This window comes from Paramormyrops kingsleyae, chromosome 21 (assembly GCF_048594095.1).
Source record: "Paramormyrops kingsleyae isolate MSU_618 chromosome 21, PKINGS_0.4, whole genome shotgun sequence".
Taxonomy (NCBI): Eukaryota; Metazoa; Chordata; class Actinopteri; order Osteoglossiformes; family Mormyridae; genus Paramormyrops; species Paramormyrops kingsleyae.
In genome coordinates, this window is record NC_132817.1 from 21,148,815 (window position 1) to 21,173,870 (window position 25,056).

Genomic DNA, 25,056 nt, shown 5'->3' on the forward strand with positions numbered 1-25,056 from the left:
ACGTTCAAATCAACTGGGTTCAGTATGACCGTGATATATCTTAGGCTAATAATATTGCTTGATTTAAAAATTGAACGTATCCATGACCATGAGTTTCTATTCATACCTCGTTTTGTGAACAAAAACAAAAGTTGTATGGGTTCATTCAGTCGCTTTTTACTTTTGCAACTTAAGAAATGTCAGTTCGGTAACACCAACTTTCCATTTATGCGTGTCTTATTCAAGTACATCATTCAATTACAATTTATGCGGTTTCTTATTCAATCAAATAATCCAATTACATCTCATGAATCCCCTAAATGACATTATATAATTTTTTTTCGCGTTCCCAAAAAACGCAAGTTTTTGAATTTGTATAATATTTTAATTGGTAGGCAAATTAGGCTCCGGACCCCCAGCGACTCTGAAAAGTATAAGCGGTTACAGAAAATGGATGAATGGATGGTAAGCAACGCGAAGTTGCTTTCTAGTCCGGCTCGATGGTTAAAGATATTTGTGACAGGCCAAAAATTTCTGTAGTTCACGTTTTGTATATGACTACATTAGCTTTGACTACATTGAAATTAAAGCAGCGCAATGCGTATTAATAACAATATAACGTAAGAACATAGTCGTGGAGCTTAATGCGAAGCAGAACATCCACCTATCCATTTTCTGAAACCGCTTGTCTCATTCAGGGTCGCGGGGGAGCCGATGCCTACGGGCGCAATGCAGGGAACAGCCCAGGATGGAGCACCAACCCATCGCAGGGCACATTCACACCTATGGGCGTGAGACCATGCTAAGCACTGCACCACCGTGCCACCGCTAAAGCAGAACAAATCGAGTTTTACAAATAAACATTTGGCTCCCTCTAGTGATTAAGTCTAACACTACATTATACTACACCCAGGCAGCTCATTTCATGACCATAAGTAAGCGCCTCAAGTGAAGCTCATGGTAAAATGAGTATTAAGACATTCAAATTCTGATTAACATTTTTTTGTATAAGTAACACAAGGCGAATGGTTTTGTTTTTTAAAAAAAAGTGAATATTTTTGTCTCAAAAATCAGTTAATTTTATTTTGGGATAGATATTCATAGTAATCTTGTCATATTTGCGGCAGCGTACCAGATATGATTCATGCATATGTGGTTATGGAAGTCGGATGGATCGATGTATGCCGGTGGATCTCCTATTTTTGTCCAAGAAAACAATCTGATTTAGAGACCCACTCTTAGGCGTAAATGATCATATGATATTTATATATTCACAGTTAAAGTAATCTTAAGGACCTGTATTTTGAATTGGCTTCTTATCTTTCTTCAGGTGCTTCAGGTACTAAGTAACTAAAAGATAATAATGTGCATTTACATTTATTATGCAGAAACTTTTGGATGGAAACATTGATTTAATGATTGCTCCATAACTATATGTAATTAGACAACCAGTGTAAAATGAGATTACCAGTTTTCTAGATTTCATAATTTCTGATTCATCTTATGATCATACATTTTGAATAGGGTTCGATGCGTTTCGTAAATATAGCTTTTTGGATCACCAGACAAGCCGTAGCGAGGTGAAATGTTAAGTGTTTGATAAGAATGTTGTCAGAATTGAAATAGCAGCTTCTGTGGTTGTGTTGGTATAGCGGTTGTCGAAGGGGTAAGTTTTACTGATTTTTACAGTTTTATGTGGGAAACATAAAACATAAAAAGCATATATGTGCTGAATTATAGGCCCATAGGTAACGCCAAATGTCACTTCATCCCAGATAGCGTAGTTAGTTGGCAGTCTAGCTAGTTATTGTTGCCGAGTGATTTTGTAACGGCTTAGGGTATTTCCGTCGTACCGCCTTAATCGCATAATGTAGTTTGTGGAGTAGTTGACCCGGAAGACTCGGCAGTTCATAGACTGCGCTGTTGTGTATCGGTTTAAGTTGTTTACTTCGTAGCTTGACCAGTGACATTAAGTGACCTGTCCGAAAAGAGGGTGTTCGGCTACTGTCCCTTTATCTGAAATCGGTTGACAGTCTCCTGGCTACGGTGACGTTTCATATCTATTGCCAAGTAAGATAACGTTAAGCGTCTATATTGCATATCATATTGAATTTTGTAGATGGATAATTTTACATGAAACTTATCGAGGTACCGTTTTTTTTGAGCTGGTAGCATAATTGCCTTATATGGGAACACTCTAGTCTGAAGCTGAAATGGGCTCCGTGGCTCGTTAAATGGCCCTTAATTTGACATTCACCCAGGACAGTTTGGTGTATAATATATATATATATATATATATATATAATCTCCGACCACACAATATTAATTGAAGTTAAAATAAAAAAATGTTCTTAAATACCGGAAATGAGAATATTCAATACTAGAAAAAAACATTTTCATTATAAATATCTAAATTATGTTATCCATCCATTTTTCTTATTCATTGCAGGGCCCGGTGAATCTTAATGCGCTATTGATCAAAGCATTGGTAACTATCTCTTTAGAGCTCCATGCATTTGAATAATGCTGCAATGAAATGCCTGCAGTCTGCATTAAAGAATTACACGTATTTATCAGACGTGTTTATCCAAAGTGATGTACAATTGAGAAAGCTGTGTCAGGTAGTCCCAGGAGCAGGGGTGCCAGTAGAGATTTTGGCCCCCAAGAAAACATATCATATTGGGACCCGGACCAATCCACCTTTGTTCCAAATTTTTTAGGGCCCCTGTCACTCAGGGGTCTTTGAAATCGTTTTCACTCTCTCCCCTTTACGATGCACCTGCCCTGGAGAAAATAAGGGCTTTACTCAGTGGTGACATCACTAGTACAAAAAGTTTGTTTAAAAAGTAATTTTAAATAGTTATTGCATATAGGTAACTTAATTGAAGGACACATTACTAGAAACATTCAGGAAGATCATTTTGCCAAGTCTTATAAAAAAGGCACACCGGTCTGTACATGGTGGCTAGACTGATGCTACTTTGTTGTTCAGGTCCGTCCTGAGCACCAAAGCATCATGGGAAACACCAGTGACCGTGTATCCAGTGACCGCCATGGGACAAAATCCCACCGCGCTGATGGCGGGAGTAGCCACAAGGAACAGGAGACGAGCAAGATCATGGTGGACAGCACCGACGATCCCAATATCTTTAACACCCACACTACAGAGTCAAAGGTACTTCACACATGCATGGTGGTACTAGGCCTGGTATGGGCAGCCCCAGTGCTCTCTAGGTCCTTTATAATGGACCCTCCAAAGAGACTATCCCCCCCCCATACCAGTCCCTGCATTATCACCCAAGGACTGGAACAGAGGTATTCAAACTGTGGGGTGCGCCAAAAAAAGTGGTGTGTGTGTGTGTGTGTGTGTGTGTGTGTGGGGGGGGGGGGGGGGCACAGGTGAGGGGAAAAAATAATAGCGAACTGTGGGGGCGACCTTTACAAAAAAAGAGACTTAGTGTCCAAAATTTCCTCTAACCTTGTTGAGAAATGTGCAGGAAAACAGTCACATCCTTCCCATTTAGTGACAAGATGTAGTTTTTTTTGGTGTGAGAGTGTGTGTGTGTGTGTAGGGGGAATCAGGACAAATATACCTACAGTGCCTCTATCTCTCTGTATTTAATTTTGTGAATAATAATGGTTGTCCTTGTCAATTTGCTACTAGTTTACAAATGTACATTTGCTGCTGACATAGACTGTTGTTCAAATTCATTGCTGTCATTTGCTTTTAGTATTTCTTGTAAGAGCTCTTTAACAGTCTCTAGAGAGCTATTCTATACCACTGTTAAAAGCATACTTATGTTTCTGTAGTGTTCATACAGCTGTAATGCAATACAATTGTAAATTCTATGAAGGTCTTGTGTTTTCTAATCAGCTTGCTTTACTTGGCATCTTTTTTTTAAAAATAATTTTCCCTGTCAGCATTTTGTTCATTGCTACACATGAGCCCCAATGAACAGTATTGCTGGTATTCAGCTTTTTGTAGAAACGTGCCACGGTAGATGCAGAATGGAGAGATGGGGGAACTGTGCAACTCAGCCAATTGCAAATACCTGTCAGCCCTCAGGGGAAAAGGAGTTTACACCCTTTGCCCAGGACCTGGAAGATTCCGGGAGGCCGGGGCCCCAGGCTAGGCCCACCGTGATCCGTTGGGCTGGTGGGGGGAAGGAGGTCTACATTGCTGGGTCTTTTAACAACTGGAGCACCAAGATCCCACTTAATAAAAGGTGGGCCAGTTCCTCTCATGCAATAAAATGTCAAGTGGACTTGTATTTGTGTACTACTGTAATAACACATTTATAGTGCCTTTTTTAACCCCTTGAATATTTTTGGCTTTTAGGGAGGAGGTTGATGGTTTCTTCCATATAGTCTAGGCTCACAAACAATTATGGAAATTGGTAGTGCTAATCAAAAAGGGATTGCCAGTATAATAGGCAAGTAATTGTACCTGGTAACAAACTGTGGCACTACAAGTAAAGAGAACTTCGCCTGCCTGCGATCTGTATCAGTAAGGTAGCCCTATAGCTTCCAGAATAACTAATTCTGTCTGCGACCACGTTTCCCCTGAGACTTTGCTGGCAAACGGCTGACACTGGTCAGGGTTCACACATCCTGCAGCCTTGAGCCTGCCTGTCTGTCAAACTCTGCATTCACAATATATGTTACGGTAGCCAGTTCCTGGCTCCCAGTTAGGATTGGAAAAACGTACTTCTGTTTCTTCAGTCTTGCTAGCTACTCATTTATCTGAGTTACCCTTGCAATCCATTGTCTGTGTGTGGTACTGAATATTCAGCACTGTTATTCCCTCTAACATATTAAAACTCTTTCTGGTGGGATTAGAACCTTTATCATACCACTGTCTCTGTATATTCTTTATTAAGTAATGCTGAAAATCCTGTAAAATCATTAAGTCATTGTGAGGTATTTAAACTTCAGAAAAGCTCATAACAAAACTATTTGTTTCTCCAGTCACAATGACTTTGTAGCAATCTTGGACTTACCTGAAGGGGAACACCAGTACAAGTTCTTTGTGGACGGACAGTGGATGCACGACCCATCAGAGGTAACCTGAAAACACGTGCTGCGGAAAGTTCTGGTATTACCTCCAAGATAGGTACAGTTACAAGTATTTGATAAATCTGTTCCTGTTTTAGCCAGTAGTTACCAGCCAGCTGGGAACCATCAACAACCTGATCCATGTGAAGAAGTCTGACTTTGAAGTGTTTGATGCCCTGCAAGTGGATTCGCTTGAATGTTCAGATACATCAGGTGAACAAACAGAGTCATAGGATTCAATAAAACATTCTTAAACAATATGACAGGCTCTCTTTCTTGAAGAATGGAAATGAAGCACTTTGCCACCAAAATCTTCAGTCTGTGGAATGTATGAATGTCTGTCCAAAAGTTTGCCTTCTTATTTGTGCTGTCAATAGTGTTATGATTTTAAAGGGAACACTGTGATAGACATGAACTGTTGGTCACAGCTGATGGCATCAAGTTAAATAGATAAATTCTTTATTTACACAACTATGTTGGAATTCTTCTACTTACCTTGCTCTCCATAGCTTGGGGGGGGGGGGGTCACAGTGCAGGTTTAGCCATCATGTGGTACCCCTGGAGCTGGGGGTTAAGGGCCTTGCTTGCTTGAGGACTCACAAACATGTGACTGTTCTGCCAAGGCTGAGGCTTGAACCTATGACCTTCTGACCATGGCTATAGAGGCTTAGCCCACTGAGCCACTCACTATCCCCCTTGTTAAGTTAACATGATACGTTATGTTATTTACGTGGAGCTTAGCTTGAATAAAAACTAATAATAGATACTTATTGATCCCTGTGGGGAAATGATCTTCATACTTCCCCCAACTTGCTCTCTGTAGGTGACAGTAAGCTGGCTACAAAGGGCAGCCACCCATGGCAGCACCAGGGAGCTGGGGGGGTTAAGGGCCTTAGTCAAGGACCTACAGATGGTCCAGGGCCAAGCTTGAACCTGCAATCTCCTGATCACAGACAGAGGCTTAGCCCATTGAGCCACATACTCAATTAATGCAATAAAAGTGCAGATGAAATAAGTGTACAAGACGAGAGCAGGGGGGCGGTATGGATGTTCACTGTTGAGGTACAAGAAGCACCAGGCTTAAACGGGTTTTTTGTTGTTCATCAGATCTCTCCAGTTCTCCACCAGGCCCCTACGGGCAGGAGGTGTACGTGTTCCGGCCTGAAGAGCGCTTCAAGGCCCCACCCATCCTCCCCCCACACCTTCTCCAGGTCATCTTGAACAAGGACACAAACATCTCAGTGAGTTTCCCGCGGCCAGACGCTGATAGGAGGGCTCCCGGTTATTTATCCCCGAGGACCAAATTTGATCACCCACACATGACCAGGGCCTGCCGGCTCCGATGTTGTTCTGTTATGCTGGTATATGTCAATAAAGTTTGCAGAGATGAGTGCTGACGGTAAATTTTAGGGGGCTGTAACGGTAAATTCACGGTTCGGTACAAACCTCTGGTTTGGGGTCACGGTTCGGTGCAATTTCGGTACAGCAGGGAAAACAGAATTTGTTTCGAAATCGTGTATTATTGAAACTGCGGACATATTTGCAGTAGGAATAGTTGTAAACCAAAGACAATGCTTCTGTCGGCATGTCTTAAACTTAAGAAACACGTATTTATTAAAAATATATATGAAAAATACATTTTAAAAATCAAAATTGTAAATCATGTCTAAAACCTGTGTTCTCTACTACTACTGGGGAAGGGGGGGGGGGTCATGGACCAGATTTGAATCATCTGTGGTCAGAAGGGTTGTCCTGATTGTGAGTTTTTCTGCAGTAAATAATGGGCTGAAAACATTTACCTTCCAGTGTGATCCTGCTCTGCTCCCTGAACCCAACCACGTTATGCTGAATCACCTCTATGCCCTCTCAATAAAGGTACGATTCATCGCAGTGCCTTTGTTATGCTGAATCACCTCTATGCCCTCTCAATAAAGGTACAATTTCATCGCAGTGCCTTTTGCTGTCATGTCAGATCTCAAAATATACAGTAAATAGTTTTTGCATCACATTTATATTAATCCACATATTATCCATATTAAATTATATAGGATCGATGTGTACTGTAAAAAAGCCTATGTATCACTTATGTTTTTGTGTTCAGGACGGCGTGATGGTTCTCAGTGCTACTCACCGATACAAGAAGAAATATGTCACCTCTTTACTGTACAAGCCCATCTAATTTTCTGCCCTCGATCAGGTCGGCATGTTTGTGTCATTCGTAACCACACATCGGCCGGGATTGCACTAAAAAAATACAAAAACAGTTTACAGAAGTGTTATAGGCCCCCCTTATGAGCTCATGTCATGTGCTCTGGCATAATCATGGTCATTCTCTGTTTCATTGTGAAGGACCAGGAACCACTAACACGAAGTGGGCAGAATTTGACAGATTTTAACTGGGTCTGTATATCTGAGGAAAGACTTTAATGACCATTTGAAATCATTGGGGGAGAAAGAGCTGATTTCACAACAACAATTTTGTTATGCCGAAACTCAACTGTGCATCTTCCATTGAACCAAATACAGTTGCTTTGACTACAAATTTTTACTTGCCAGCATCAGGCAGAAAAATAGGTTTTCAATTCAATTGACAGCATTTGAATACTGCTTTTTAACTGGGAAATGCAAGAGCCCAGAGGATTTTACCGCATCAGACATCCATTTTAGTTATTTACTATATTCAGAAATTTTGATACATAGAAAAGCAGCATGTTCTTAACTAGAACGTCCTTTAAAAAAAATAAATGTCCGGGAATTCAGCTGTATAAACGTTTTACAGCCTTATACGGCTTTTGTCATATGGTGCGATACCACACACAGCACCAGTGCAGACTCTGTTGCTGAGGGTCATCATATGGCCCACAGCATCCCAGATACGTCCTTCTCATTATTTCATACCATTGTACCCCCAGAATGCATGTGCCACTGGTTTATTTATTTTATATTTTTTTTTTGATTGGGACTTAAGCGCTTTCTTTTGTCAAATGAGCATGACCGTCCAGGTCACATGCACGGGATGAAACCACGCGATTTCGCTGTTGCCTTTTTTTCACGATGCTGCAAGCACTTTACCTGTGCATTTAATCCATGCTGTGAGTAGAACAGAAGACTATAAAGGAAGAGTATATAAACTTAAACTATGCAGAATATGAATCCTGTACTGTAGCTTTTTTTGTTATACAATCTCCAGTATCCTCTTGTGGTGATGGCAATGCTGTGATTTGTTTTTTTTCTTTTATATATATATATATATATATATTTATCAAATAGCAGTGTATTTATCTGTTACATGCTGTGTGTCTAAACAAAACTGGGAGCGATATCTTGCATGAGGATTACATTCATGCCTGAAAAGTAGCGTTATGCATGTCTGACTTTAAACGCTGGCGTCATAATTGATGTGTTCAAGTGTGCCCATTCAAAATGCCTTCATTTTACACTTATGTTGCTACTTGTTTTATCTGAGATTCCCATGCAGTTAGGCAACATATTGTCTAATGATCTCTATTGTCATGCTTGTAGGAATCAAGGAAGTTTTACATTTTATATGGTCTATCACAAATCCAAAGACGTTCCATTCATTGGAATATATTTAACCTTGGGGATTTTTCTGTACTTGACTGAGTAGGGATATAAATTATGTAAACAAAATTATACTTTGTGCAAAAACACAGAACGTCTGTATGCTTGTATACTGTAGCTTTCTGAAGCAAAAAAACTTGAATTTTTAAATGCATTTAATTTAAAATATTTTTTAATGGTAAGTAGCATTTTTGGTTTATGTTGATGATGGTTACATGTTTAATATGAATGGTTAAGCCTGGTTCCACTTGAAAATAAACTAAAAATGAATGGTTTGTAAAGGCTTTTATATGAAAAAATATTTGACTTGTTCTAAGCCAGGGCAAACATAATTCAATCACATCTATTGGCCGTTCTGACTTTCGGCAGGCTGAGCTCAAAACATCTTCCTGCACCGATATTTGCCTATAATTGAGTTCATGACATTCTAATGAGAAGAAAACATTTTGAATATCTATTTAAAACGTAGCTTGGTGTGTCTATATTTAAAATCATGGCACATCGACAAGAGATACAACTCAAATACTGTACCACAAACATAGCTGTACAAACATTATTTGTACCACTGGTTTATCTAATCGGTCCAAAACGCCAAACAGAGCAGAGACTCTTACAGCTGAGAGTGCTCCTTGTTTCTGAAGACACAACCTCCTCTGTGATCTCCTTCATTGTCTAAATTTTACCCCGCGGCACTGGTTGTTTCATCTGCAACACTACTGGGTCAACATGGTTCCACACATCAGATACTATCGCGTTCCACAACCCGATTTCCGGCATCCACATTAGAATAGCAGCAAGGACTTTGCTGGAATAGCATGAGAACTTTTTTAGGGTTGGACCATAAAAAGACATTATAAATAGTCAGCTTTTTTAAATTTAGGACTTTCACTGCCAGTGCCCCTCAGACTTACACCAAGTCCAGGCAATTATCATTGTTTCTTTGTGGCAAATCTGAATCTTGCTGTCAAGATGACTCTTGCTCCTCTAAGAACTTTTGACATGACAGAAGGACTTACAGTTTAACACACACAGCCATCTCAACCATGCTCGGTAGGTGCTAGACTGTGGTTTTGCAATAGGACTAAACGCAAAGGGACTTGTACTCGCCACTCAGACACTAGGGATACTGTCTCTCTCTTCTGAAAATAGACATATATTCTGGTAGGAACATCATGCCCTCTGCAGGGAAGCAGAACAGGCAGCAAAAACCAGAGCAGAGGCTAGACCTTGTTAAGGTTGTGGCTGCTAAAGAATGGAGAAGCTGAATGCTACTTTTCCCCATGGTGTTACACCATGTGGCACCTCCTTGGAAAACCCTGACTTCAGAGTGTCTACTTCTGGGTCGAGTGATGAATGATGAATACCTGTTTTTTCAGTTTCCTGGTCCCCATATGGGAAAACTATTTTATTTTTTTTAATCTGTGATTGCAATGAAAAAACTAAAAATGTAAAAACTCTTGTATTTTGTTTGGTTACTTATGGTTAGGGCTGGGTAGGCGTTAAGGTTGTCATAGTTAGCGTTAGCATTTTCCCCATAGAAATGAACGGTCCCCATAAAGATATGATTACATGTCGTGTGTGCGTGCATGCGTGCGTGTGTGAGCGATTGACCGATCAGAAGGACACTGGTTTGAAGCCAGTCTCAGCAGAATAGCCCCATGTCTCTGGGCCCTGCATTTCATTCACGGTTAACTCGGGTGACATCACACCCGAGTTAACCACGTTCTAGTATATCAAGTCAGAAGCCATTTAGCAATACCAGGGACCTGTTTCAAAGAGCAGGATTTCTTTCTTATCTGGACAACATCGGATATAAGGTTCCCCGGTTTAAAAGACCTTTATTTTCGCTCACTTACATTTAGCCCAGACTAACTTAAATCTGACAAGATATCTGACTAAGCAAGAACTCCTGTTTTCTGAAACAGGCCCCAGTTAGATCTAGGTTAATTGTAGTTAACTATGATGCAGCCCTTGATGCCCACAACTTGGGCATGTTGGCTTTTACATGTTTATTCCAGCATGGTTTTCCATAGGAATGATTAAATTCCTCCCCCATGTCTGGTTTGTCATCGAACCACATTAATTCACGCAACACCCAAGTCAGTACGCAGTAGTGTTTAATTCCTACTAAGCCAAAGCTTTCAAACATCTTTTTTTCCCCACCTACACCAGTGTTTCAGAACCTGGTCCTTGGTGACCAACAGACGGTCCTCGTTTTTGCTCCCTCCCAGTTCCGAGTAGGGAGCAAAAACGTGGACAGTCTGAGTGTCTCAGAGGACCGGATTGGGAAACACTGACCTACACAACACATCGATTTACAGTCAGAGCCCATAGGGTCTGAGGTGGCACGCTCACAAAAACATGTGCTTACACGCAGAATATCGCAAGGAGCCTTAGAGGTATGAACCAATCGGCACTTGCTATGTACAATTCATACAACACTAAGAGGTAGGACATCACCAAGACCCACACCGCTGATTCTTTCAACCTAGCATTTCCCAATCCAGTCCTCGCGGACCTGCAGACAGTCCATGTTTTTGTTACTGGGAGCTGGGAGGAAGCAAAAATGTGGACCGTCCATGTATCCTCGAGGACTGGGTTGGCGAAACTGCTCAAACAGCAGATGGCCGACTTTTCCTCACCTATGCGTATGGGAACTTTTAAAATCAATTTAGGATTTGTTGAAATTTGCGTATTAAAAATCCAGAATGTCTGAAGATTGTCAGATGTAATGGGAAAGAGGGAAGAGAAAAGCAGACCGTGCTGTCAGACTCCATATACACCAGCAGGGGGGCGCCAAGACACCACTGAAAAGAGTTTCACAACTAGGACCATTCAGATGACATTCAAAGCATTGGAACAGCAGCAATACATCAGGGTACAAACTTAATACCACCCCCCACCCATCAATTAAGAGAGAGGCCAGATATTTGACTGTACAGAAGACGAGAACAAAATCAGGTGGAAAACAACATGGCACTCAAAAGAGAATAACAATTTTTGCAACTCATGATGTGTCACATCAGGAGGGAGAAATAAAACAAAATCTATTGCACAGCTACCCAGGATATTTCATTTGCATCTACGGCAAACGGTTTACATACTAACCAGCATAAACCAGGAAAAAATATATACAGAAAGCTGATTATTTACAGCAGGAAAATGCAAAATATACAGCAATATACAGCTTGGAGAGAAGCAGCTCACGACACACGTTTGCGTACAACCTTTAACACGTTTTACCAGGACCCTGCCAATGTTTGCAATGTTTTTAAAAATCACACTTAAAGTGACAATTATCCACTTCAGATCCAAAATTTTGATTCAGATTTCTTTTTTTGTGTGAGAGGGGAACAAAGATTTTTCTAGCAAAAATACCATATTGGGGTTTGGCATTGTAGGGTACAGTTATTCCAGATACTCTTATTTGTGAAATGTGTAAATTATATACATTAAATGAAATGTTTGGTCCATTTATAAAGACAAGTGCAAACTAAACAATACCTAGTCAATCCCGATAAATGGACCAAACGACTAATGGTTACCGCCTCCCCGTTCAGACTTTTAGACATTTCTCCACCAAAATGTTGGAGGTGACGTTAGGCCAGTGGCTAATGGTGATACCCATCAGCATGTAAGGTACAGGCTAACAGGAAAGAGAAAGCTTGGTGTAAACAAAAATAAAAACAACAGTACGGCTTTCATTATACAAACAGCTTTTCTTTTCCACAGTACCACTGCCCCCTCATAAAAACTATATTCCAATGAACATAGATTATAGAGTGAGCTGTAGTTCATTTATATTGCACTGACGGTCTTAAAATAACACTTAGTTCCAGTGTCAGGCATAGCCGGTGTAATACCAGTTGACAAACAGCACTTATTGCACATGCTAATCTTCAGTATTGTACTCTACAAATTAATTTTGGGGCTCTTCTCCATGCCATTTATTTATAAATGGTGGCGAAACCCATTTATAAATGTTCATAAAAATGATATTATCAATACTTGAGTGTAAAGGTGTTTTGGTGCTTTCAGAAAAAAATCCCATATATTCAGTATCTTCAGCTATCATGTGCCATTAAACAAAAAGGGGAAACTTGCTGACTTAAAATATCCATATTTCATACAAACCATATAAACCAACATGCAACATCTGTGTGTAAAATACACACTTTTCAAACAGCAAAAGTCTCTGTGATCTCAAAAAAAGCAAAATTGTTTTGCCAAGCAATGTTCGTTAATTAATTTGGCCAACTGCGATTACAAAAGACAAAGGGTCTTTTCTCTGATCAAAAAAGGCCTTGATTGGGAACTCATCAGTGAGCAGCCACTGGAAGAAAACACTGCCCAGTGCGCTTCCTGACAACCTGCTGACTGACTGCCTGCAGGGGGCGATATGTCACAGATCCACAGTCTGAGCGGTGGGCTTCCCAGGGGATTCCTGGACCTTCAGCTAAGGAAGAGAATGGGGAGAATGCATCAGAAGACAGACGGACAAACTTTATTAATCCCTGCGGAGAAGTTAAGGTGCAAACAGCAGCAACACCAAACATAAACAGTTTCATAATTTTTTCCAAAAATCTCAATATGGAATATTGTAGGCTATCATGCTTGGTTAGCATTCCCATGCTTCCTGATGATCAGCAGGCCTCGACAGACACCTACAGCTTATCGGAGTCTGTTGTGAACACATAAGCCACACAAACTCAGGCTGACGTCCCAGTGTGACAGGCCTTTACAGCAAATCCTATTTCCTGAACTCTGAACTCAGCATACAACTTCACAAGATCTCAACGTGCAGCCAGTTAAACATAAGCGTGTACCACTAACGGAGCAGCCACTTATAGACGCGAGCGGTTATCCCTGTCATGGGAAGCAGCGACAAGTGGCAGGAAGTGACACGTCTAGCTACGGCACAGGAGAAGCCTGCATGCCGTACCTTTACCGGGGTCGGGAGAGGAAGAGGAGGAACATAGGGTGGAAAGCTTGTACTCGTTCTTCTGGATATATTCAATGGGAAAACAGAGGGGAAGAGAAAAAAGACCAGGAAAGGGGTCAAAGGTCAGAGGGTACAGAAAGGGCTGAGGTGAACAACGGGCAACAGTCTCGACTCAGTCCATGGAGGGCCAGTCATATGCTGCTTTCAGCTGCAACCACTCATCTCAAACTAGCAAGTGGTTCCTTGTATTTTGGTGATTTTGGAGACACAAATCAGAAAACCACAATATGCAGAGCTCCCCAGAGTTTGACACCTCTGATACAGACCGTCTAAAAAAAACTCATTTTCCAGCCAAAAACTGCTCCTTCAATATAGATTACAAAGAATGTATTTCATCATACACTGATCATACAGTATCCTTAAAATTTCCCCTCCAGAGGGATGTATAAGCTCTAAGTCTAAAATATGTTTGAATATACTGATTATTGAAGTTTACCTCCAGGTTTGTCCGGGCCTTTTTCAGAACACTGCGTGTCCTCGATACTGTAGTGGAGTACAGGAAGAAATCAGACATTATTACGGGTGACAACACAGTGCCATCTGTACCCAATCTCTCTCTCTTTCACACACACATACACACGCCACGTCAGTTTGAGACAGGGCAGATTCCGTGATTAGGAGAGCTGGGAAGGTTATCTGACAAGTAATGTTACACTGATACCAGACTGACGGAATTTGCACAGGAGGAATACAAATCTACTAGAGAGTTACATGGAATGATATCTATCCCCATCCATCCCCGCCAACATCCAAACCGTTCCTATCCCACCCCCGCATGCATGAAAATCACACCCCCTCCCTGCGTGCACCAACACGTCAGCAGTGCAGTGTAAAATTAAACATATCCGTGACTTTATAGCAGATCTAAGAATATGCACAGATGAACAATCTCATTACCATTACCATGGTGTTACCATACATTTTACTACCATCCTCACGGAAATACCGTAAAGATCATCTCCATTCCCACTGTTACCGCAGGAATACTTTTATTTTAATCCCCACTCCAGTGGATTACGGCATATATCCGTGGTACTACTGCGTTCCCCACTCCCGTGCAGCCCTCTAGTACTAACCAAGAGCACATCGCAGGGACCAGGTCAGGGAAGAGCTCAGGAACCAGGTAAGGGAACAGCTTAGGGACCAGCTCAGGGAAGAGCTCAGGGAAGGACTCAGGAACCAGGTAAGGGAACAGCTTAGGGACCAGCTCAGGGAAGAGCTCAGGGGCCAGGTAAGGGAACATCTTAGGGACCAGGTCAGGGAAGAGCTAAGGGACCAGGTAAGGGAACAGCTCAGGGACCAGGTAAGGGAACAGCTTAGGGACCAGGTCAGGGAAGAGCTAAGGGACCAGGTAAGGGAACAGCTCAGGGACCAGGTAAGGGAACAGCTCAGGGACCAGGTCATGGAAGAGCTCAGGGACCAGGTTAGGGAGTTCTTCTTGGAAGGTGTCAGAGCACACCCCACTATGAATATCTCCTGCTACTTTACTAGGGGGAAATGTGAATTTAATAGGCCAAAGGGGGGGGGACAAGGAGGAGCTTCCATACTTAGCCTAAGACGACTCAGTTATGGCTGGAAAGCCCCTCACAGGCCATCCTGAGGGACGCGGGGTTGGACTTACGCTGGCTCACAATGAAGTGCTCCATGCTCTCCTTGCTACGGTTACTGCTTCGCAGCTTATCCGCGGTGCCCTGCAGCGCCTCCTCCTGGTCACGAATCCTCTGGCGGAGCTGCTGAATCTCATTCCTCATGGACTGCTCCTGGTGCCAGCGGACGCACAGTAAGAAAACCCACCTAACAGAGGTCTCCTAATGGTAGGCTTGCACTCGTTCTCAATAAACAAAATAAAGTCAATTATACTTCACCAACAAAGGTGCTGCAGTGCGAGTCGTGTGTTTGTAATTCAAGCAATTTGGAAACAGCCAGACGGATCTCCTCTGTGCTGGAGGGGCTGGACCATCTGGCCGGGGCACTGACCTCTTTGGCCTGCTGGGCAGAGTCCTCCCTGCTGGGCAGTGCTGCTCTCCAGAACATTCTAAGCAGAGAGCTGGACTCTTCCAGGATCTGCCACAAGGTTCTGGTGTTGCCCAGGAGGCCTCTCAGGTGGCTGTGGTCCAGAGCCTGTGTGAAAAGGCTGGGGTGAGACCGCAGGGTACAGAGAGAACGGTCTGCCGGTCAGTCTGGGGGTCAGGAGGTCGAAGCGGCACTCACCTGGGTCCCTGCGGGTCCCGACAGGGTACACTTGAGGGAACGCTGCAGAACGGCCTCTATGTCCTGCACCAGGACCTTCCCCTCCAGGATTTGCTGCTGCAGGGCACTGAAGTCGCCGACGTGGCCCACAGCGTGGTGTCCGCTCTTGCTGGCACAGGAGCCGTCTGATGCGTCTCCTTCCAGGAGGGATCGTGGCTCTAGGTCTGATTGGGAACAACGATCCTTTAACGATCCTTCTTTAAGACCCAGATTCTCCATGACAAGCACCACGGTTACACAGGACTCTCATATGCACATGGCACTACTACATCATACTAATTCGTTTCATATTGCTTTGTTTGACTATATAAAATACTGAAATTCTACTTTAGAAAACGGAATTTCCACTAGTTCTCTATGGTAACTGATAAATCCATGAGGATCAGGCAGGTGAAATCGAGGAGTTATCAGCATACCATAGGCGGCAAGTTCAGACGACGCTGCTTCTGTGTAGTCGGGGGCAGGCGGGGGGGGAGCGTCACAGGGCCCAGTGTCCCTGACAGGGGGTGACAGTACGAGGTCTGTTGGGGCAGGAAGCAAGACAGACTCAGCAGAGTCAATAAAAGGCAGGTAGGGTCATACTTTGAGACCTAGATGTGTCAGCCAGCTGTCATACTGTTTAAGGAGATGCACTATTTTACCGTTGTGAATATAAATAAAGAATTTAAGCTATTTCAAAAATGTCCCATGGTGCTTAAAGCATCAACATTAGAACTTATCAACAAACCACAGTTTAGGCCAACAACCATGTAAATAAATATTGAATAAAAAGACTGTACGATAAAATTCCTAGGGAATTCAGTGAAATAATTGGGTTAAAAGGGGTTAAAATTGTACTGTGTGTGCATTTCCTTAGTTTATTTATTGAGTAAAATGCTGCCTGAGAATTAACAGGCATGTTAACGAGTCCACAGGGGGCGCTGGTGGGGGGATTGAGGGTGTCTCTTACCGTGAGAGAAATGCTTCCCATAGCCAGGGAGGTGGGATTCTCCGTGGCCCCCCGGGCTGCCAGGCTGCTGCAAAATCTGCGCACGCAGCTTGCTGTTTTCCTTGTAGCTGCTCTCTAGCTGCGTACGCAGCCTGCGCATTTCATCCAGCAGGTCTGCAAGATCTGCAGCTGCAGGCACCCCAGCTGGACAGGCGCGGCCTCTATAGGCTGGAAGGGAAAAGGGTGTCAGACTACACTGTCATGTGACTTGTGACACTGTCATGTGACACTGAGCTTGCTGTGATCAGTCCTTTCAGAGGTTATCCAGTTCTACATTTATTTCATTTTCCATCATTCCTTCCAATAAATATCCTCTCTTTTGCAACTTTACCCATTAATAGATCCATTTTCAGGATTCAGATTCCCTGTGACCCTGCCAGAGCAGTTGGAATATGACTGGATCGATGGATGGATGTATCCATTTTCCTTAATGTTATCCAATGCAGGGTCACAGTCTTTTGTCACTTTCATTACAATTTGTATTTCAAACTTATTATCCATGATATTTTTCTTATTGTCCTTTTTGCTGACTGCTGACCTGCAGGGGGCCACACTGTGCTCCGGCACATCCGGTCGTAAAACGCCAGCTCACACCTCAGCGAGTCCACAATCTGCTGGGTCTCGCTCAGCTGCTGCTGGAGCAGATAGGCCTCATGCTGCAGCCTAGAGAAATCAAGGAACAGGCACAGTACATGCGGTCAAATGCGATGCCTGCAACAACACGCACACTCCTGCAAAGCCCTGAAACAGTTACATTGCTTGTAATGCGATAAGATGCGATCACGTCTATTCATCTCACTAATGAGACCATATGCAAGGAAGTTGCATGTAAAAGTCACCTTTTAACGCGCTCCTGACTGACTTCCTGCTCCAGCTGCAGCCGCTGCATCTCCAGCGCCTGATCGCAGCTGTGTGCCTGCAGTCGCTGGAGCTCCTCCTTCCACTGCTCCGCCTCTAACTCTGCTTCCTTCAGCATGGGCCGCAGTTTCTCTGCTTCCTGGCAGGTGTCTGTATGACATGGAGGCCAGACAGACGTTAGGTACATGAACCACCTTTATGTTTTGACCCCACTAGGATGGTGGTCTTGGTTTGCTTTGGGGGTGAACTGAATCTGTTTTTGAATAGAGAGCACCATCTAGTGGTGTTAGAAAATATAGCAAATGGTTCATGAAGCTTCATTTGGTCATCACTAAGTATAGCATAATACTCCTGGTGCTTGGCTGATGGCTTGGCGCATGCTCCCCATTTCCACAGGCTAGATCACCTGACTGTGATTTTGATGACCATCTCTGCCTTATTTTACTATCAACCAGAGGTTCATCTTCCAAGCTCTTACCTCTGCTTGCCTGCAGCCGGGCCTGAAGAGCAAGGTTCTCCTCTTTCAGGGCTCTGATCTCATTGGCCAACGGGGTGAGGGATTCCAGTCCTTGGATGTAGATGTTTGTAGGTGCTACTGTAAGCGAACAAGTCATACGATGATGGACGGAAGGGATTACAGCCAATGGTCAACTGACCCGAGGTAGCCAGACCACCCTCTTACCGCCATCTCGGGAAGCTGTCGCCAATCTTTCCTCCAGCTGATGGCGAAGTCGCTCGTTGGCGCGGATGGAGTCCTCGAGCTGCTGCCTCAGACCCCGGACTTCCCTCAGGAGGCCCGACGGGTCTGGAGAGGCACTTACACACCCACCCCCCTGCACAGGACCGGTATCCCATGAAGCACTGCTCTCCAGCAGGTTAGTGAATGCATTCAATGTGGGAGTCCCTTCGGGGACCCCAAATGATGCTGGGTGAAAGGCATTATGGGACATGGGCATGTAGGTGGTGGGTTCCGGGTGGGATTGTGGGACTGGAGGGAAGCCAGGTAATGGATTTGGCTGGGACAGTGAAAAGCCTGTGAATGGAAAAGGAAAAATCAACCCAGATCGCAATGAAATAACAAGCAAATTACGTGTCAAATGCAGAAAATTCACTAAACTCGGATACCTTTGTCTACTCAAAGCTCTTGTATCATCATTCAGTGCAAGCAGTTTAGATAAAATGGGATCAGATTTTGACATGCATCACTTATCTGGACAAAAGTATTTGCCAAAAATGTAAATAGCAAATATGTAAATACCAGTAATTTTTTCCATGGTTTACATCAGATAACATGCAGTGAGTGACTTCACCCTTTTAGTGGGGCAAATTCGTTCAAATTCAGTCAGTGAGTCTTGAGGAAGGCAACACTGATTAAACTGCCCAGTATTAGACTGGGGGGTTAATGCGCATCTTCTGATCACATGACAGGTTAGTGCTTCGATGTTTATGTTGACAGAAGCAACAACACCGAGCAAACAGCAAAGTGATGAGATGATCCAAGAGTCGATCAACGGGCAATAACGTAAGATGCAATGACCCATTTGACTGACAGGTGGCAGCAGTTTGCCATGCCAGGTGTGTGTGGGGTGGGAGGGGGTGTGGGGAGAGGTGGGCATCACAGAAGCTCACTTTCTCCCAGCTGCTTCTGCAGCATCTGTAGCTCCTGGTGGGCGTCGGCCAATGAGAACAGGCCCACACCCTGAAGGGGTGAGTGAGGGTCAAAGGGCATGTTTCTGCTCTGACCTCGGGGGTTTGGGTAGTATTGAGACTGGGGAATGGGGAGGGAGCTGGAAATAGGGCCACAATATCGGCCTGGAGACAGGGAACAGAGAAAGGAATGGGCTGGGCAAGGGTTCTGCAGACTAAAGTTCTCCGAGACCAAGATAAGATCTCAGATCTAGATTCAAGTAGACCTTAGACATACAATGTATATCCTAAAGGATTGTCTTAAAGGCAACACTGGTCAAAAAAATGAGGAATACGGCTGTGCCACCTGAAATCACAGCCTACCTTCATCCTGACTCTCCACAGGCATGTACATGCTGGTACAGCTGGAGGACTGAGCCACATGAGATGGAGAAGCGGACGATGGGATGCATGGGTGCCATGTCATGCTGCCACCACAAGGGGTGGTATCTGAAAGCAGAGCGTGAAACTGGCATGGAGACGCATCCTTCACGACAATGAAATAGCCGCTTCTACTAGTTTTGATGGTAAGACTTCATTTGATGTCGGATATAACAGAGCACCTTATCCAAACAGATTATGACAGCCTACCATCTACGTATCTAATTGGTTCTTACAAACTATGAAAAAAATGTAATGCCGGTTCACCCCCAGTGGTCGGCAGAGTGATGTCACCGTTGAGCCCTTGAGCAGGGCCCTTAACTGTAACTGCTCCAGGGACTGACTGACTCAGTCACATTGGATAAAACTGTCTGCTAAATATATATTATGTAAATCTAAATGTAATGTCACCAATTGTTATTAAAAATTTTATTCAAGAATTGATGTGTTTGCAACTATTGTCAAGAAATGCCTCTTACAAGAACTAGGATACACTGATCCAGGTCTTTTTTCTAACTACATGATCCCACTTTCTACCTCTTTTTTCATATGAACTTCCATTTTTACTCAGCAACAAGAAGGCACTTCGCTACCTGTGCTGGATGTCCCAGGTCGCAACTGCCGGACCCGCTCCTCCCGGCCACACTCGCTGGCCACATCCACGTCCGAGCCAAGCTCCTCGTTCGTGGAGCCACGCTCGCTCGAAGCAAAGGAGGTCCCATCCGATTGGTCGGTGGTCTCGGAGGGGGCGTGGCAGCTGGAGGGCGTGTCGGTGCGCTGCAGCTTGGAGTGAAGAGACTCTATGATGTCATCATTCTGCTGGAGCTCCTTCCTCAGCCTGCATATTTACCGAGAAACATGGTAAATACTGGACACAAGGCCAACCCACAGGGTCATGCTGGTGAAAGGTAGTGTTGGGGAAGTCAATCACAAAAGTAATCCATTAACAATAATAATAATAATAATAATAATCCTTTATTGAACATTGCACAAGGAAGCACAGGTACATAGGGATTCATCGCCTCGCCTACCCCATCTTCCTCTTAGGGTTAGGCTTAGGGTTAGGGTTAGGGTTAGGCAGGGGACCCTCCGACCTATGAGCTCAGCTCCCATTGGTTCCTGATAACCTTACCTGCCATTTTGATGTCTCCCTCAAAGTTCAGATGAGGCCTCAGCTGATTACGAGTTTAAAGAAACTTCTGTTCCAAGTAAGGTTACTATGCTACATACGCCGAATCGTGCCAAACAGATTCACTATATAATAGATAATATGCATATTAAAACTGTAAATGCTGGCAAAGAAACACCTTCTACATCCATAATTGTCCCTGTCATCTTATGCTAATATGTATTTCGAACTGAATCAATGCAACCTAAACGCAATGATGCCAAGTAAAGCTTCATTCAAGTTCTGGTAACCAAAAGAGAAAAAATACATTTTGATCTTGGTCTGTTATTGCCTGTTTTAGCCCCTGGGGATGCTTTGGAGGTCATTTGTCAGGGCATGGTTCATTTGTGACTAAACAGAGCTGAATGAAGAAAATCAACTGTCATTGAGCGCAAGAAATGCTTCCATACTAGATGGAAGCATCTCAAATAAGACTCAAGCATTCGTGAGACATCGATATGTCAGGATAGCCCACCTACTAATGTCACGTCTACAGCAGCCCGTCTGCAGAAAGAGTGCATGACAAACCGAGAAAAAAGGGTAATCAGCTGCAGGGCGGCGCAACATGCTAAGATGTTAGCTTTAGTCAGACCCCTAGCAGACAGTGCTAACTAAAGCTACATGCTAACAGGCTCCATGACAGCGTGCTGTAAAACTCGCCTGAGCGACAGCAGCTCGGGCCCCATCTTGTCCACTTGGAGATCCAGGTCGTCCCCTGTAGGCAGAGGAAGGCAGGAAGAAAGATTTCAAGAGGTATTCATTTGGTTTTCTGCCGGTTTCATAGTGTGCCATTTCCCACCTTGTCCTCCACAAATTACATACAATATTCTAATACACAAACCTTAATTAACTACCTGTATTGCTATTTCTATTAGAAATTGAAAGCCTAAACTGTCACTCATAAAATTAATATCCTCGCCTTCTAAAATCAAATACTACTACTACTACTACTACAATAATAATAATAATAACAGCAACAACGTCCTTTGGAGGTCTTTGATTGGAAGCTTATACATCTGTGTCACTGAGGGAGGGCAGTGGGTTGCCATAGTGACTCACGGCCGCTGATCTTGGCCCTGACGCGGCTGGCCAGCGCCTGGCTCCCCGCCAGTTGCTCGCGGAAGCTCTGCCCCATGTAATAGTCGACGTCGTTGCCTCGCAGCAGCTCCTCGAAGGCCTTGGTGGTGTCGTCCAGGTGCTGGGCCAGGGCGTGGCAGATGCCGCAGCCCTCGCGCATTCGCTGGCGCAGGTGGGAGAGCTCGCGGGCCTGAGCCTGGATCAGGGTACCATACTTCCTGCAGGGGGCAGCACAGGCAATGTTAGCAAAGCAAGCTTTTGCAGTACAGATGTGAAGGGAATCTTGGACCTTATTTTTAAACCGTTTTGGAGGTCAGACTAAATTAAAATGAATGTGAGACTCACCCCGGCCAGGTGGCAGACTTGACATCCTCCATGATGCTTTTGTTCTTCAGCTGTGACTCCAGCAAAGCTACACGGGTCCCCAGCTCCTCCAGCTCTCTTCCAGGCCCCCGCTTGAACGGCACCGGCCCGTCCGACTGCCAGCCCTCATCCTCGTCCGGGCCGCCGGGGGTAGGCGAGGCCCGGAATGCCCAGTCCACCTTGCGGCGCGGCCGTTCCAGGCTGGAGGCATAGTCGCTGGTGGTGGAGAGCGAGCGCATGCGTGCCTGCAGGCTGCGGATGGTGCGGTGCGCGCGTGACAGCTGGATCCGCAGCTCCTCCGCTTCCTCGCACTTCCCACAATCCCCTGCCCACCACTGTGCCCCGTGGTCCTGCGGTGGTGGATCAGCACACATCTCCAGGTCGTCAAACTCTGAAGAGAGAGCAGAACATTATTTTGAAAATTTGTACCAATAAAATAAAGTTCTTTGAATGCAAATACAATGTGAAGCACTGCCCCTAGAGGTCATTAAGTATACTGCGACCTGTCTTACCCGGGCTGCTCATGTCCTCTCTTTCGGCTTCATTCTCACTACGGCAGGACGTCTCATAGCCCAGGTCCTGCAGGTCTACCTGGACCTGTTTGCTGTGCTGCTCCACTGAGGTCTCAGCTGAAGGCAGAGAGGATCAAAATTAGTGCGAAGACAGGACTCGTTTGACCCGTGTGTGCACGAGCGTGTGCACGAGCGTGTGCACAAGCATGTGCACGCTCACTCACACAGCAGCTCCCTGTATTCCTTCAGCTGCTCCGACTGCGCCAGCACCGTAGCCTCCGACACCATGAGTCTCTCCTGCAGTTCGCGGCTCTCCTGCCGGCTTAGTGTCAGGTCCGTACGCAGCCGCTGTACCTGCTCCTGAAGCCCCGCCTCCACGTGCTGCCAGAACCCGCCCTCAGCCACGCCGGGCTCCGCCCCCTGACACAAATGGGAGAGAGCCTCAGATCCTCTCTCCATATCTTGTTTCCATTAACCCATATCAAACAAAGATCTCGCCTTCCACAAAGCCACTAAACTCAACTGAAATACACAGAATGAGACATACATTTTCTGATATGTCATGAAATATAATTTACAGTTCACAAGATCAGGCTACATGTTAAAAAAAGCTGTCGGTCTGAAATGAGATAATGCTTTATTTTCCCATTTGCATAAGGACACGTACATTGGACACAGACCCCATCCTCTTATCCTGTGAGATATACACACATACAGCTCTGGAAAAAATTAAGAGACCACAGCAAAATTTAGTTTCACTAATTTCTCAATTTATGGGTATACTTCTATACAAAATATATATATTTTTTTGTAACCTCCAGCCTGGATATTCTCTGCTTCTCATCAATGAAGGGCTTCTTCCTTGCTTTATGGCTCTTCAGTCCTGCATTCAGGAGCCTGTTATGAACTGTCCTAGCAATTATCTTCACACCTGCACTTAATATTTCCCATTCTTTTTGAAGGTGACTTGAGGTCAATGTCCAATTTATGAGGAACTGCCTGATAAGCTGACGGTCATTAGAAAGTCGCTTCCGCCCTCTACCTGGCTGGTTTCTGGTCGTTTCCAGTGTCTCCTGCTTCACCTTGTTCTTATGTACTGCTGTCTTAGAACCTTTGAGCCTGGAAGCATCCTGCCTCACAGTATAGCCTCTGCCAGAGGAACCAGGATTAAACCAAGATTTAAAAATGCAGATTCTTAAAAAAATATGGAGTGGTCCCTTAATTTTTCCCAGAGCTGTAAATACAGTTGAGAACGAAGCCTGGTAGTTTACAATCATTCCTGGTTTAGTGACCAAGTTCTGTTCCAGCGACCGAGTCGAAACGGTCGAACAGGGAAAAACATGGTGGCCGAGACGTGACCACGGCTGTGCTACAACGCCAGCCTTCCATGACCAATGTTTTTATCCTTAATGAAGTAGACATCTTCAACAATATTCAGTATACTCAGTATCACTGCTGTATTTATGACTGGTCGCTAGGCAGGTAGTCGCTAGATGAGGGGTGACTGTGCTTGTGGCATTAACAGCTTTGATAATGTCCAGCAGAGCAGTACCCTGGCCGCACTCACCTGGGCTGTGCTCTCCACCGGGCCCTGGGACAGCAGCGCCCCCAGGTCCAGGGAATGCGGCCGGGTACACTGCCTCTTCCCCCGGCCCCTGCGTAGCTGCACCCTGGGGGCACAGCGTTTGCCCTGTGTGGGGTTGCCCTTTGTCTGCTCCCCCACATCCTCCTCCTCCTCTCCGTCCTCTTCTTCCCGGATCCCATGTCCCTCCGAGCTCCTCCTCACCGTTGCACACTTCTCCGAGCTCCACCTCTTCGCCTTCCCGCTCAGCACCCTCAGCTCCTCATTCTCCTGCCGCAGACCCAGCAGAGCAGCCCTGCGACACAGCGCCACTCAGTCTCCCCATCCCCACGCTTTTATAAAGCACCTTTCCTAAGATGTATTTTTATCTCGAACCCTGTTACCAAGCGACGACATCTCAACCAGCGGAAAACAATGGTGGACAGGAAAGCAGTACTTCCTGTGGTAGATATCCTCCTGAGATTCAGGGGAGAAATGTTTTTAATATCGATTAAAATATTCATTTGACAGGAAGTGGAAGTTGGCACGTTCACACCCCCACACATGTGATGTCATCATAAAGGCCCTAAGTGT

The 25,056-nt window shown here is 44.5% G+C and overlaps 2 protein-coding genes across 5 annotated transcripts; one reads left to right on the forward strand and one right to left on the reverse strand.

Annotated features, from left to right (window-relative positions):
* Nucleotides 1-1,531: 1,531 nt before the first annotated feature.
* On the forward strand, nucleotides 1,532-8,891 carry LOC140581478 (5'-AMP-activated protein kinase subunit beta-2-like). Of its 4 annotated transcripts, none has more exons than XM_072704263.1 (9): nucleotides 1,535-1,645; nucleotides 2,429-2,467; nucleotides 2,972-3,154; nucleotides 4,039-4,205; nucleotides 4,948-5,041; nucleotides 5,133-5,247; nucleotides 6,142-6,275; nucleotides 6,841-6,909; nucleotides 7,136-8,891. In XM_072704263.1, the coding sequence occupies exons 3-9, from the start codon at nucleotides 2,996-2,998 to the stop codon at nucleotides 7,211-7,213; spliced, it is 816 nt and encodes a 271-aa protein (XP_072560364.1). In that variant the 5' UTR covers nucleotides 1,535-1,645; nucleotides 2,429-2,467; nucleotides 2,972-2,995; the 3' UTR covers nucleotides 7,214-8,891. The 4 variants fall into 4 exon arrangements, with proteins under 4 accessions (XP_072560365.1, XP_072560364.1, XP_072560367.1 ...); XM_072704265.1 differs by lacking the exon at nucleotides 1,535-1,645 and adding an exon at nucleotides 1,659-2,049; XM_072704264.1 differs by lacking the exon at nucleotides 2,429-2,467 and having other exon boundaries at nucleotides 1,532-1,645.
* Nucleotides 8,892-10,716: 1,825 nt separating this feature from the next.
* On the reverse strand, nucleotides 10,717-24,879 carry LOC140581445 (myomegalin-like). The gene is made up of 22 exons (XM_072704015.1): nucleotides 24,867-24,879; nucleotides 24,469-24,794; nucleotides 23,126-23,321; nucleotides 22,902-23,018; nucleotides 22,372-22,780; nucleotides 22,009-22,244; nucleotides 21,610-21,664; nucleotides 20,375-20,619; nucleotides 19,725-19,850; nucleotides 19,344-19,526; nucleotides 18,397-18,747; nucleotides 18,193-18,309; nucleotides 17,696-17,864; nucleotides 17,395-17,519; nucleotides 16,818-17,024; nucleotides 16,285-16,389; nucleotides 15,830-16,032; nucleotides 15,596-15,739; nucleotides 15,240-15,378; nucleotides 14,055-14,101; nucleotides 13,559-13,619; nucleotides 10,717-13,072 (listed from the first exon to the last, which is right to left on the reverse strand). The coding sequence occupies exons 1-22, from the start codon at nucleotides 24,877-24,879 to the stop codon at nucleotides 12,936-12,938; spliced, it is 3,711 nt and encodes a 1,236-aa protein (XP_072560116.1). The 3' UTR covers nucleotides 10,717-12,935.
* Nucleotides 24,880-25,056: the final 177 nt, after the last annotated feature.

Bases quoted from the DNA above. Each gene is read 5' to 3' on its own strand.
- LOC140581478 (XM_072704264.1), top strand. From the start codon at position 2,996: ATGGGAAACACCAGTGACCGTGTATCCAGTGACCGCCATGGGACAAAA. The intron at 5,042-5,132 runs GTAACCTGAAAA...TTCCTGTTTTAG, and splicing joins GGATGCACGACCCATCAGAG to CCAGTAGTTACCAGCCAGCT. The intron at 6,276-6,840 runs GTGAGTTTCCCG...TTTACCTTCCAG, and splicing joins ACAAGGACACAAACATCTCA to TGTGATCCTGCTCTGCTCCC.
- LOC140581445 (XM_072704015.1), bottom strand. The intron at 21,665-22,008 runs GTGAGTCACTAT...CTCTGCCTACAG, and splicing joins CAGGGCCAAGATCAGCGGCC to GGGACGACCTGGATCTCCAA. The intron at 17,025-17,394 runs GTCAGCAGTCAG...TTTCCCTTCCAG, and splicing joins CACAGTGTGGCCCCCTGCAG to CCTATAGAGGCCGCGCCTGT.